The sequence below is a fragment of the Hoplias malabaricus genome, chromosome Y (genome assembly GCF_029633855.1).
Source record: "Hoplias malabaricus isolate fHopMal1 chromosome Y, fHopMal1.hap1, whole genome shotgun sequence".
Classification (NCBI taxonomy): domain Eukaryota; kingdom Metazoa; phylum Chordata; class Actinopteri; order Characiformes; family Erythrinidae; genus Hoplias; species Hoplias malabaricus.
Genome location: NC_089820.1, coordinates 62,485,330 through 62,499,915, shown reverse-complemented (window position 1 = coordinate 62,499,915; position 14,586 = coordinate 62,485,330). Strand labels below are relative to the sequence as shown.

The 14,586-nt window shown below is 43.8% G+C and overlaps 1 protein-coding gene across 1 annotated transcript; it reads right to left on the bottom strand.

The window, feature by feature from the left end:
- Positions 1-3,384: 3,384 nt before the first annotated feature.
- Positions 3,385-14,283, bottom strand: LOC136679598 (UPF0489 protein C5orf22 homolog). The gene is made up of 9 exons (XM_066658224.1): positions 14,169-14,283; positions 13,328-13,473; positions 11,876-12,025; positions 10,663-11,086; positions 10,395-10,457; positions 7,721-7,842; positions 7,521-7,587; positions 5,482-5,621; positions 3,385-3,883 (listed from the first exon to the last, which is right to left on the bottom strand). Exons 1-9 carry the CDS (start codon positions 14,235-14,237, stop codon positions 3,736-3,738), a joined length of 1,329 nt encoding a protein of 442 aa, XP_066514321.1. The 5' UTR covers positions 14,238-14,283; the 3' UTR covers positions 3,385-3,735.
- Between the last annotated feature and the right edge of the window lie 303 nt (positions 14,284-14,586).

The window sequence follows — 14,586 nt, the reverse complement described above, 5'->3', positions numbered from 1 at the left end:
TATTATTGATAAAATAAGTAGAAAAGGAAGATTAAGAAGAAGATGAATAAAACCTGTAGAGACCAGTCAGACCCATGACCTACATTCGACTGAAATGATGGGTTCTCTGTTAGCCATTAGTTTAATGACATGTGTGTATGTGTACACAGAGATTCAGAGAAGGAGTGTGAGCAAGTGAGCGAGTGAGAGAGAGAGAGAAAGAGAACGAGTGTGAGTGAGCGAGAGAGAGAGAGAGAGAGAGAGAGAGAGAACGAGTGTGAGCGAGCGAGCGAGAGAGAGAGAGAGAGAGAAAGAGAGAGAGAGACAGAGAATGAGTGTGAGCGAGCGAGAGAGAGAGAGAGAGAGAGAGAGAGAGAGAGAGAGAGAGAATGAGTGTGAGCGAGCGAGCGAGAGAGGAGAGAGAAAGAGAGAGAACGAGTGTGAGCGAGTGAAAGAGAAAGAGAGAGAGAGAGAGAAAGAGAGAGAGAGTGAGAGAGCGAGAGAGAGAGAAAGAAAGAGAATGAGTGTGAGCGAACGAGGAAGAGAGAGAAAGAGAGAGAGAGAGGGAGAAAGAGAGAGAGAATGAGTGTGAGCGAGCGAGCGAGAGAGAAGGAGAGAGAAAGAGATAGAACGAGTGTGAGCGAGTGAGCGAGAGAGAGAGAGAGAGAGAGAAAGAGTGAATGAGTGTGAGCGAGCGAGCGAGAGAGAAGAAGAGAGAAAGAGAGAGAACGAGTGTGAGAGAGTGAGCGAGAGAAAGAGAAAGAGAAAGAGAGAGAGTGAGAGAGCGAGAGAGAGAAAGAAAGAGAATGAGTGTGAGCGAGCGAGGGAGAGAAAGAGAGAGAGAGAGAGAGGGAGAAAGAGAGAGAGGGAGAGAGGGAGAAAGAGAGAGAGAGAGAGAGAGAGAGAGAGGGAGAAAGAGAGAGAGAGAGTGAATGAGTGTGAGTGAGCGAGCGAGAGAGAAGGAGAGAGAAAGAGAGAGAACGAGTGTGAGCGAGAGAGAGAGAGAGAATGAGTGTGAGCGAGCGAGCGAGAGGGAGAGGGAGAAAGAGAGAGAGAGAGAGAGAGAGAAAGAGAGAGAGAGAAAGAGAGAGAGAGAGTGAATGAGTGTGAGCGAGCGAGCGAGAGAGGAGAGAGAAAGAGAGAGAACGAGTGTGAGCGAGTGAGCGAGAGAGAGAGAGAGAGAGAGAGAGAGAGAGAGAGAGAGAGAGAGAGAGAGAGAGAATGAGTGTGAGCGAGCGAGCGAGCGAGAGGGAGAGGGAGAAAGAGAGAGAGAGAGAGAGAGAAAGAGAGAGAGAGAAAGAGAGAGAGAGAGTGAATGAGTGTGAGCGAGCGAGCGAGAGAGGAGAGAGAAAGAGAGAGAACGAGTGTGAGCGAGTGAGCGAGAGAGAGAGAGAGAGAGAGAGAGAGAGAGAGAGAGAGTGTATTTGGGGACTTTGGTTCTGAGTGTAATCTGACAGTACCATTTACAGATATTAATATCACTATCTGCATGAGTCTGGGATTACAGCTGATGAGACGTTTGCTAAAGAAGCAAAGACCTACTGATTGGATCCAAATTCTAAGGTCAGAGAACAGTGAGTAGACAAGGATGGAACTGCTGCAGTCATTTTCCTTTGTGGAGCCCAATGCTTTTGTATTTATCCATCTACATTCATGACATATTTGCCTAAACCAGTCTGTCTGTTTGAATCATTTCCAGCAGATGGTGCAGGGATCCTATGACATTATGCTTGGGCACAATGAATCTTTTTTTTTTTTCTATAGCAAACAATGATTGGCTGGATTAGCACTGACATAATGACCAGTTTGGAGGGAACGTGGAGTAAACTCCCAGAGGCTTGGTTCGCGGAAACGCGAGGGCCACAGCGAACTCAGTGCACCATGTGGCAATAATGTGACCATGAAGTTGCTAGGCAACTAAACATAACTTTCTTTAGACGACTGAAACCATGGCATTGGTTGGGTGTCATCAGCACGTTCAGAACCCCAGTCTGTAAGTTTATTCATCACAGCACGATTAGATTGGAAGTCAGTGTGAACTCCAGAGCCTCGCTTCTTTTTCCCCTCGTCCACAATCAATACATGTTCAAACCTGTCTCAGTCGAAACATGCCAGAGAGGAAACATTTAACCAACAGACTCCAGTGGAAGGAATTGGCAAAACATAACAAACTTTCCTCACAAATTAGTTTTATGTCGTCGCTCATCAAGTCTAGCTCCTGTGTGCAAACTGAAAGCCGACTCGTGGTCAAGTCCAGCTGCTAGGACATTGGAAATTGAGAAGTCCAAGCACACACAATCAATAACACCTCCCAGGCTTTGTTTTACAGACGAAAGCTGAGAAGAGAGAGCGGACAGAACTGTTGATCAGTTGTATATGCCCAAAGATGATTGAGGAATATCTTTCAGAAGAACGGCTTTCCAAACTTCCAGGAGTTCCAGGAAACTGAAGAATCCTGTTCCAACATCCTTAGTAAAACAACTTATGTGGGTTTATACTTTAATTCATTTACAGGGGACATACCTGTTTTATATCATTCATTCATTATCTGTAAGCGCTTATCCAATTCAGGGTCGCGGTGGGTCCAGAGCCTATGTGGAATCATTGGGCGCAAGGTGGGAATACATGCTGGAGGGGGCGCCAGTCCTTCACAGGGCAAAACAGACACACACACACACACACACATTCACACCTACTGACACTTTTGAAACTACGGAAACCCGCGTGGACACGGGGAGAACACACCACACTCCTCACAGACAGTCACCCGGAGGAAACCCACACGGACATGGGGAGAACACACCACACTCCTCACAGACAGTCACCCGGTGGAAACCCACAAAGACACAGAGAGAACACACCACACTCCTCACAGACAGTCACCCAGAGGAAACCCACGCAGACACAGGGAGAACACACCACACTCCTCACAGACAGTCACCCGGAGGAAACCCACGCAGACACAGGGAGAACACACCACACTCCTCACAGACAGTCACCCGGAGGAAATCCACACAGACACTGGGAGAACACACCACACTCCTCACAGACAGTCACCCAGAGGAAACCCACACAGACACAGGGAGAACACACCACACTCCTCACAGACAGTCACCCGGAGGAAATCCACACAGACACTGGGAGAACACACCACACTCCTCACAGACAGTCACCCAGAGGAAACCCACACAGACACAGAGAGAACACACCACACTCTTCACAGACAGTCACCCGGAGCAGGAATCAAACTCACAACCTCCAGGCCCCTGCGACACTAACCTGTTGCGCCACCATGCCGCCCCTTGTTTAGATTATGCACTTATATAAATGTCTTGTATTAAGAAGGTTTTGTAAATGACACAAAACATTACATTAAAACTAATAATTTATTTTATTTTCGTTACAAACTACACAAACTTACACAGAACTCATTTCAAGCAGTGATCTCTTGATACACTTTTCTTCTTTCAGAAAGTGCTGGATGCTGACGCATGAGAAATGTTCTTCTGTTTGTTTGGCTTCAATCCATGCTCCCAGAAGCATGATACAATATATATGTGTTTTACCAGCTTTTATATTCGCCTGAAAACATATTCAGCAGCCATATGAAGATCCATTTATCTGACATCACTTACTCACAACAAACAAACACTGCAGTAATCCCTCAGCTAAAATAAAAACAAAAAAAAAACCCAGAGGAAAGCACTAAAGACGGGTCCATCTCTCACAAAAGCAGCATAGAAATATCCCCCATGTTTATGAGTGCTGTGATGTACATTCCTCAGAAGCTGATTCATACTCCTTATGAACATCTAAAGAACCAAAAAGGGCTTCAAGAACACCCAACGTGCGGCTCTGAATAGCCTCCACCTGTTCAGCTGGGCAGTATTCATCCAAACTGGATCTGTGGAAAAATATGTACAGAGGGAACACAACCTTTTGTAAGTATTTCTTACTTCCCTTTCATCATGAGCAGGGCTAATAATATCTGAGGCACGGTCATAAATACGACCAGCATCTGTTTCTGCAGCTTTTACAAGAAGTCTTCCAGGGCTTGAAGTAGGACACTAGAACACAACACAGAGGCGAGCTGCTGAAAGCTCAGCTCAGAACCACTCTGATGAGGTAAAAATAAATGCCTCCGTACAGGTGTCCAGCCTCCCTCAAATGGCAACTTTTCACTGCATGGGACCTAATTTACTCGACTCTTTCTGTGAACCGGTACCTGGTTTGTTTTCTACTATAACGGCTCCCCCCATCAAAATGTAGCCAGTGATGTCACAAAACACAATTACATGTTGTTTACTCATCATGTATTTGTGTTGTTGTTGTTGTTTGGGACTGAACACAGCTCAGTACATCACTTCAGACAGAACAGGAGGGTTTTTTTTCGTTCCATGTTGCACCATCCAGCTTTCCCTGAAGTTTTTCTTTGGCCATTGAGGCCAAGGAGCGTTTGAACTTCTTCTAAAGAGCTGAGAGTTTGAAAGAGCCGGGTAAAAACAAATAAGATCTCTGCTGTAACTTGAAGATTTTCCATACTGCTAATTTGTGCTGGATGTCTGCATTTCATAGTGACTGACAAATCTTTCGGGCCAATCAGAGCTCTCCAAGGTTTACATGTCAAATTGAGTCCCTATACAGCTCGCTGGGAGTGAGCAGGTACTACAAAAAAAAAAAAAAAAAAGAATATATATATATATATATATATATATACACACACACAGGAGGTCCTCGGGTTACGTCAGTCCAGAGTTACGATGTTTCGTGGTTACGACACATCTCCCATTTACTGTATAAAGCCTTGTTTCAACTTAAGTGGTTTTGCGTCGTAAATGTCGTAACGCGAACTTCGTGTGTGGTGTGCGCGGCGGAAGAATACGCGGTTACGCGGCTCGGGACTGAGGAGGATAGGTGTTAGGATAGGATAAGTGCTTACAGTACGTTATTTACGTACAGTATGTTCCGACTTAAACCGAAAATCGGTTTACGACGCAACGTAGGAACGGATCAACATTGTAAGTCTAGGACCCCCTCTGTATGTATATATATTAACCATATTAAGCCATTATTTGCTATTACTGCAATTATATTTAATGAAGATAAAACAAAAGGGCAGGATATTGTGAGGCTGGCTTTATACAACTAATGTGCACAGCTGCAGCAGAGACAGCCAGAGCACCCTTTTAAAGCAACCCTAGGTTGTATTTGTTTTTACCTTAAATTAAAATTACAAAAAAAAACTTGCGATGCTTCACTGAGCTGTAAAAGGAAGCATAGAGTCTCTACTGTTGCTACTACAGGCTCAGAACTGCAGAAACTGCACTATGTAACTTTCAAAGCAAAGCAGGACACCACCACTCCCCTCACTTTCCCCCTTTATTTAAGGGCAGTGTTGTAAATGTGATTTACACTATGAAACTCTAGGGGGAGCCCAGAAGCAAATATTCCAAATCTTCCTAGCGTTCCTTTACATTGTTGACGGTGTAGATGCTGGATTACCTTGATATGGTCACTATCGTGGGTTTGGGCAGTGACTGTAACACAAGCTTCACTGCCAGCAGGAGCTGTTGGATCTCCTCTTCACTGCTGATGTGGTGTGGAAGCTCAGAGTAATCACAGGTCAGACCTGCCTGGTGCACCTGCAGAGAAAACCAAAGCCATTTCTTCTCACATCATTAAAAACAAACTTCTCACAGAACTTTTCCCACAATTTGGTTTTGTACGAAAGAAAACAGAATTAATGAGCGAGAAAGACACTAAAGCACACATGTTGACCAAAGCTTTTTCCTTTTATCCCTCTCAGTAGGCCCTATTCAGTCATTTGTCTACATGGGCCTAATGTCCTTGCATTCCCTGGAGAGTTGGAGCACAAATGGCTTTTCACATATTTCACATAGCTCCTTTAAATTAATAGAATATCTGTTTACAAAATAATTAACCTTCTCTTTTAAAGTTAACACATGTATATTGGGGTTTATATCTAACATGGACCTTAGAGGTGCATTTTCACAGTTCCCTGGGGTCTTAAAGTATTGTTGGTGACATGCTTTGTTCAAAATACCACAAGGATCAAGCACCACAGCACCATCCTTCCCATCAACAGCCCTGTACAAAACGATTCCAGCACATATCCCTTTGTAAATAAAAATGTGCCAAACACAGCTCTGCATTTAACAAAGTACACAGAGGCTCTTTTTAATAAGCTTTTCTAGCTCACTATCCTTTCTTGTATTTTTGCTGTTTTGGCTCTGTTCTCTCATTTCTCAGCTCTCGGTTTAGCTTTTGTTGTCTCATTTCTCCACTCTCCTGTCTGTTGGGGGCAGCTAAGGCCTTAAAGGCTAAGCACCAGCTCTATGAAAGTGTCAATCAAATAAATACAGTGGAATTTGAGTTCCTAACTTGTGTTTATTGATAGTCAGAAAACATGTTATTTCTTACTAATTCAAGGAATAAGGTTTAAAAGACCGTTGTCCCCCCCCCAACGGTGCTTGGAAACTCTAATAGGCGTCTTGCCTGTGACGTAGATGGTGTACAACAACTCTAGAAGCTGCACTTAATTTAATGCAAAATGAGGAAAAGGTGTGTTGTTTTTGGCTGCAATCATTCAATGTACAGTGGGACATCTGTGAACAAATGGCCCAAAGATCCCAAAATATCCAGAAAATGGACTAAATTTGTCCACTTTAAACGGGCACTTTGGAAAGGACCCTCCGCTCACTCCGTTATCTGTAGCTCATTTCACTGGCGCTTTTCCAACAATATGGGCATGTAAGGACACCAACGAAAGGTGTTGAAGAGCCTCTGTAACATGGAGGTAAACAGGGTAAGGACACTCACTTCGCCTGTTTTAGTTGGTGTTAGTTAACGTTAGCTTGACTCGCTAAACTCGGTGGCTCAGATTATACTCGGCTACGTAGCTGCATTACGGAGGTTTATAGTGTCGGATGAATTCGAGTTCGACTTCGATCACATTTACAAGAATAACGGTACCTCTACATTTGAGTTTAGCTTATTGCTAGGCTATTGTCATGAATAATGTTGGTTATTTAGCTAGATACTGTCATAACAGTCGGTCATAACGGTGTTTTACCGCGGCGTTGTTCGGCTGTTGTCCACCAGTGACGTCACGGTCGCGTTCGAGAATTTCCGTAGCGAGGTCGGGTTTTTCCGTCAATTTAATAAATTTGTCAGTTTTAAAGCAAATTAAGCTGCTATTTTCATTTTAATTCATACTTATATCTGTCAGTAACTACAATAATGTGGAATGTTCATGGAGGTCCATTAAGTGGTGCTTGTTTGTGCTCCATAGGCAGGTTTAATGCAGAGAAGCATTACCCTTTGGGTATCAATAAAAGGTGATTATTCTTCTGTTTGCCACAGTTTAACCCCACTTTTGTGCTCTCACAGAAACACAGGTCCAGTACTCTGTGGCTTAACAGGCTTGGCATCCCCAAATGAATGTGGACATGTACAGAACACATACAACGTGCAGAAAACGTATTGCAAAATGACATGAGATATAGAAAAAACGCAGCTACCATTTCATAGTCTGGCGTCTGGTTTCGATTCTTCAGGCTGGACACCAGCTTGATCAGAGAGTTCATCCTGCAAAAGCAAATAGGCATTCCAGCATTACAGCCAATCATTTTCCACACCCAACTGTGTGTGTGGAGGACTGTGGTCAAGCAGCTGTGTGAGATAGCACCATGCAATCAGAAAGCACACAGGGAGCGCGTACCCAGGGTTCGTGGCCAATCGGTCAACAGTGTCCTGCCCATCGTCCTCCAGCAGGTCAGCAAATGCAGCCTCAAGGTCCTCCAGCTGCCGGGTTCTTCTCTCCACACACTCCAGCAGCTCCTCCTTAGACCGAGAGAAGGAAAACCAGACTTTTATTGGGCAAAGAAACAGCAGGATTGATATAAACAAGAACTAACCGACTCAGCTCTGAATGAGGTACTTGTAAGAAATGGGTGATTACTGATATAAATTCCTTATGGGTAAACATTAATTTATACCCAATATACAATGCACAACCCCTTATTTTATGACCTACACTGTGCCCTACAGAGGGTGCAAGGAGACATCTTAGATTCAGCCTTAGCTCCACTGTGGTCTGAAACATCATTCACTTATCATCTAAACAATTTAGACAGACTAAACATTACCCTCCAGGAATCTGCTGCACTCTGCAAGCAGGGTAAGGGTAATCAGATTATTTGCCTTGTAAACTGTGTGAAAAGTCTAAGACAAAACAATACATGGATTGTGCTAGTGGCTGAAACAATACAAAAGTGAAATAACATAATTTCTGAAGTTTGTATGCAGTTTGTGTATGAATATCTCTAACAGAGTAGGTCACAAGAGCAGAGAAATGCACTGGATGCTAAAGTGCTAACACTTTTCCATCCTTGATCCTATTGTTACCCATATTAGCGAAAATGCTAATATGGGTAACAGACTATAATGGCCTTGTCCTCATTATAAAACACAGTCTGATAATTTACAGCCCTGATGTGAAGAGGCAGTAGGCTTAGGTGCTTTTTAAAGTTTTTAAAGTTGGTAGTGGGTTTGATGGGTTTGTGTTAAAGGAGGTTGTGGGTTTGATTCCTGCTCCGTGGAGTGTGGTGTGTTCTCCCTGAGTCTGCGTGGGTTTCCTCTGAGGGACTGTCTGTGAGGAGTGTGGTGTAATCTCCCTGTGTCTGCGTGGGTTTCCTCCGGGTGACTGTCTGTGAGGAGTGTGGTGTGTTCTCCCTGTGTCTGTGTGGGTTTCCTCCGGGTGACTGTCTGTGAGGAGTGTGGTGTGTTCTCCCTGTGTCTGTGTGGGTTTCCTCCGGGTGACTGTCTGTGAGGAGTGTGGTGTGTTCTCCCTGTTTCTGCGTGGGTTTCCTCTGGGTGACTGTCTGTGAGGAGTGTGGTGTGTTCTCCCTGTGTCTGCGTGGGTTTCCTCCGGGTGACTGTCTGTGAGGAGTGTGGTGTGTTCTCTCTGTGTCTGCGTGGGTTTCCTCCGGGTGACTGTCTGTGAGGAGTATGGTGTGTTCTCTCTGTGTCTGTGTGGGTTTCCTCCGGGTGACTGTCTGTGAGGAGTGTGGTGTGTTCTCTCTGTGTCTGCGTGGGTTTCCTCCGGGTGACTGTCTGTGAGGAGTATGGTGTGTTCTCTCTGTGTCTGTGTGGGTTTCCTCCGGGTGACTGTCTGTGAGGAGTGTGGTGTGTTCTCCCTGTGTCCGCGTGGGTTTCCACAGGGTGACTGTCTGTGAGGAGTGTGGTGTAATCTCCCTGTGTCTGTGTGGGTTTCCTCCGGGTGACTGTCTGTGAGGAGTGTGGTGTGTTCTCCCTGTGTCTGTGTGGGTTTCCTCCGGGTGACTGTCTGTGAGGAGTGTGGTGTGTTCTCCCTGTTTCTGCGTGGGTTTCCTCCGGGTGACTGTCTGTGAGGAGTGTGGTGTGTTCTCCCTGTGTCTGCGTGGGTTTCCTCCGGGTGACTGTCTGTGAGGAGTGTGGTGTGTTCTCTCTGTGTCTGCGTGGGTTTCCTCCGGGTGACTGTCTGTGAGGAGTGTGGTGTGTTCTCTCTGTGTCTGCGTGGGTTTCCACAGGGTGACTGTCTGTGAGGAGTATGGTGTGTTCTCTCTGTGTCTGTGTGGGTTTCCTCCGGGTGACTGTCTGTGAGGAGTGTGGTGTGTTCTCCCTGTGTCTGCGTGGGTTTCCTCCGGGTGACTGTCTGTGAGGAGTGTGGTGTGTTCTCCCTGTGTCCGCGTGGGTTTCCACAGGGTGACTGTCTGTGAGGAGTGTGGTGTGTTCTCCCTGTGTCCGCGTGGGTTTCCACAGGGTGACTGTCTGTGAGGAGTATGGTGTGTTCTCTCTGTGTCTGCGTGGGTTTCCTCCGGGTGCTCCGGTTTCCTCCCACAGTCCAAAAACACACGTTGGTAGGTGGATGGGCGACTCAAAAGTGTCCGTAGGTGTGAGTGTGTTGCCCTGTGAAGGACTGGCGCCCCCTCCAGGGTGTGTTCCCGACTTGTGCCCAATGATTCCAGGTAGGCTCTGGACCCACCGTGACCCTGAACTGGATAAGGGTTACAGATAATGAATGAACATTAGGATTGCACTACAGAACCAGACCATTAGTATGCAATATGGTAACTGTAATGTAAATGTTTCACATGAATTACTGTTATTATTTTGAACAATATAAATATAAAGATCTATATGAAAGTCATTGTGTCTCCTTAATATCTGAGATATTTTGCTCAAAGCTTTGATAATTTTTCCACATCACAGAGGAGCTCCATACGTTGACGTGGAAATGATCCATCCACTCCAGAAAACATCAAGCCCTGGCTTAAAACTGGCTCTCAACAGGGCAGGCAATTCATGTACCACCACAGATTGTTAGTGTTCATTTGATTAAAAGCTTCCATTACCTCGTCCGCATCCTCTCTGGGCCTCTTGAAACTGTACAGTTCCTGCAAGATGGAGTACTCTTCCTGAGAGGAACATGGAAAAATAAGGCATCTGTTAAATCTGTTCGTAAGGCTTTAGAGCATAGACTACCACCATAAAAACACTAATATATAAACCTTCTTAAAGGGTTTAAAAAGTACAGAAATAGGCAGGACTATAGTTATCGGTATAGAGCCGGTTAAACTAGTGAAAAGAGATTTAATTTCCAAAAAAGGACTTTTTTAATACCTTTGTGTACATATCTTTGAATGGATTCTTACAAGAGAAAAAATCCAGGTCAATGTCAAGGATGTAGGCATCATTCTGCTCAATTAAACTGAGCAGATTGCTCACAATAGCCCCAGATGAGCCCTCATCAGCGTTCTGGGCTTCTGTACTGTTTCCTGGCGCACTGCTGCCACCAGGAGGTTGATATTGGGAAGTGCAAGACACATTGCTCTCAGGTTGACGATCCTCCTCTTTATTTAGTTCTCCATTTGAGTCAGTTCTGAGTCTCTTACAAGTGCTGGGGTTATTCTGACTCTGGGTGTTGTGTGACATTTCCACTGGATCCACCTGGATGACTCTTAAATGCAAGGGCTTGGCGTCCTCCAGCTGCTCTGCGGGAAGGTAGAGGGCATCGCTCAGAAAGTAGTCGTCAGTGCTCGTGACCCTGAACGAGAGAAGGGCTGATTAAAAAAGGCCATAGACGCCATCAAAGTAACACATTCTAAGTAGCACAAATTAGGGGCTTATTAAAGTCTTCTGTGCTCAATAAAGCATTAATTAGACGTTTATAAAAATGTATTAACTATGCAATAAGCTTTATTCATAGTGTATTTTTCCTCCGGGTGCTCCGATTCCTCACACAGTCCAAAAACACACGTTGTTATTGGTGGATTGGCTGCTCCAAAGTGCCCATAGGTGTGAATGTGTGAGTGTGTGTCGCCCTCCAGGGTGTGCTCCCACCTTGCGCCCATTGATTCCGGGCAGGCTCCGAACCCACCGTGACCCTGAACTGGATAAACGCTTACAGACAATGAATGAATGAATGAATTCACTAATAGCTCAAGAAGTGTTTCATATTCTAAAGTCAGCTTCTACTAAATATCACCAATTAGAGACTAAAAAGCACTGAATAAATATTTAATGAGTGAATCTGCTTCGTTAATTCAGTATCTATTTATGATATTCATGACCTTAATAAGCCCCTGCTTTCTTTTCCTTAAAAATAAAGTGTTAAAGCCTTCAGTAGCAAAGACACAACCAGCCAGTGTTAGTTGAAGTGGACCTGAATGCATGATCCCTCCTAAAGGGAGGGTCCATTTGTGGTGCCATGTTTCTGACCTTGTTTTGGTCTATTTTACACCTTACAGGAAGTGTCCATCCACATGGCAAGTAACCATATTATTTAGAATAACAGAATTTTACAAAAGCAGGGAAAGGGATAAAAGCTCCCCACCTGATGGTGGTTGTGGACTTGTCTTGGCCAACACACATATAATGCTCCCCGTCTTTGATCTGCCGAGCCCAGGGCGGATGCAGCCAGGCGACATGGGACACGTGTCCTGCGAAGACCATGGGCATGATCCAGTTCTCGATGCTCAGCTCGCTGCAGGACAGAACAGCCTATAAGCCCAGGGCAGACGTCAAGTGAGTCAACAGGGGTCTGTTGACCAAAGCATTGCTCCATTTCATAGCTGCATCCTGCCTCTCTCTCTCTCTCTCTCTCTCTCTCTCTCTCTCTCTCTCTCTCTCTCACACACACACACACACATAGTTATCTTATATTACGAATTAAAAACCAGAGGTGAGCCATAAGTGTAACAAGGTAAAAATGCACCTGGATTATTCTGCTGTAAATGACTGACATTCTCTTTATTTATTAACTACCGAAAAGGTCGAATTGTTATAAAACTCTTTAGACGCCCCATAGAGACTCAGCTGAGCAATCTCTTACACGATAAATAAATTGTCTTTATTTACTGTAAGGCTTTGTGAGATATGAGCACTACAAACAGACACAGTGCAGAGATCTCAAACCTAGTCGAACTGTCAGACAAAAACCATGCATCTCCAAATTCGTAGCTTTAATGGAGAAGGAAATAAAAAAAAGTAAATATTCCAAACATTTTAACCATTTCCACTGCCTCATTTATTATGACATTTTCCCCACAGTAAAAACCACTGGTGTTTTACATGAAGTGAAATGGCGATGAAGATTGAAATGTGATTCAAAAGCTGAGAACATGAGAAGAAAAAAAAAACTCCAGCTGGACATTTGACATCGCTTTGTACATTTCTGACATAGAGTCTGGTGACAGGCCTTCTCCTTTCAGCAAAGGTGACACACAGTGTTAGGAAAGGAAAAGTTCCCAGTGCCATGTCTCTCACCATTTCTCTCTCTCTCTCTCTCTCTCTCTCTCTCTCTCTCTCTCTCTCTCTCTCTCTCACACACACACACACACACACACATTTTCTTTTCTTTTCCATCACATATTCCAACAGACCACTACTCTGCTAACACTTATCTTCTCATGTCTGTCAAACACATCTATATGAAGAAAGAGAGAGAGAGAGAGAGAGAGAGAGAGAGAGAGAGAGAGAGAGAGAGAGAGAGAGAGAGAGAGAGAGCATGAGAAGTGAGAAAAATAGAGAGTTATACGAGAGGGACACTAAGACAGTAAGAGAAGGAGAGAAACCAAGACCAAGTGTGAGGCAGTGAGACAGAACAGAAGCACGAAAAACAGAATTTGACAGACACAGACAGATAATATGAGAGAGAGAGAGAGAGAGAGAGAGAGAGAGAGAGAGAGAGAGAGAGAGAGAGAGAGAGAGAGAGAGAGAGAGAGAGCACTCTATTGTCCCCCTGCAGAATACAATGCTGCAACTAAGCTGTCAGAGCTCCTCTCACCTGAACAGTCTCTCTTTATCGAACACGGCTGTGGCTGGCATGTTGACCGGGATCAGCAAATCTGGGTGAGAGTCCAGATGAACCATTTTAACTCCACTCATAGGAACATAGCGAGAGGCGATGGACCGATAGATGTGAGGCACAACCTGCAGGACAGTCATACAGTTTCATCAAAAACTGTTATTATTACTACTATATTTTCAATTTTCAATTTCAAGTAAAAGCCCAAATTATAATTGCTCTGTGGTGGCCCTGTGTGGGTCCTGACCATTGAAGAATGTGGGTTAATAAAGTACCCTAAAAATTGTTAAATAAAGTAGGAAGCTAAACAGATTGACAAAGTCTGTGATTACAGAAATACAAAGTGCTCAGATGTGGTCAGTGGAGAATGGACAGTGAATGGAAGTGAAACAAAGAGATGGTCATAATATTGTGGCTGATAAGATTTTTAAATTCATTGATTAGTGTTTATTTCAATACAAATTTCATTTATGTAACAAATAAATTTAGATTTTTTTATTTTTTTACATTTATATTGGTCAGTGTCACTTAAATATCCCACATTAATATTAATAAAATATATTAATACTTTACGTTTGCGTATACTTACGTATACAATACGTATATCTTACTATATTACGTATTTAAATGAGTAATTAAGTTATGATAAAATTACCTTACATTGAAATTCTATACACCATTTTTTTATTTATAGAATTCTCCGTTCCACCTTAAATGGCGCGGCTGTACTGTATCGCCTTCAACGCCATAAAGTTAACCAGGCACCATTTAAGGTGGAAGGGCAATTTTGAAAAAAGATTGAGCTTCACACAAGACTCACATCATGATGGTCTTCCACAATCCACACGGGCAGTTTAGTATAAGTCCGTTTCACTGGTGCTTTGTTCATTTCGAGAAATAGCTGAAAATGTATTTATATTTTTGGAACATAAGCTGTCATAAAGGCATTGTTATACAGTGCTAACTAGCCGCTAACACAAACACAGGGACTTATATCGGTGAAACACTGTGTAGCCCTGTTTATTGTTCGTGTTGGAACGGCATTCTGAAGCACAGTTTCTAAGTTCCTTATCGAATTTTATAACAACTTTTTACAAAGACTGGTGTATAAACAGTTCATTTAAATAAACCATTTACACGGAATTGAATTAAAGCGGTTTAATTGAGTTTACAAATTTCAAAGTGATCTCTACAGCCTCAAATTAGTGGCAACCTTTTTTGAGGATAAAAATTTCATA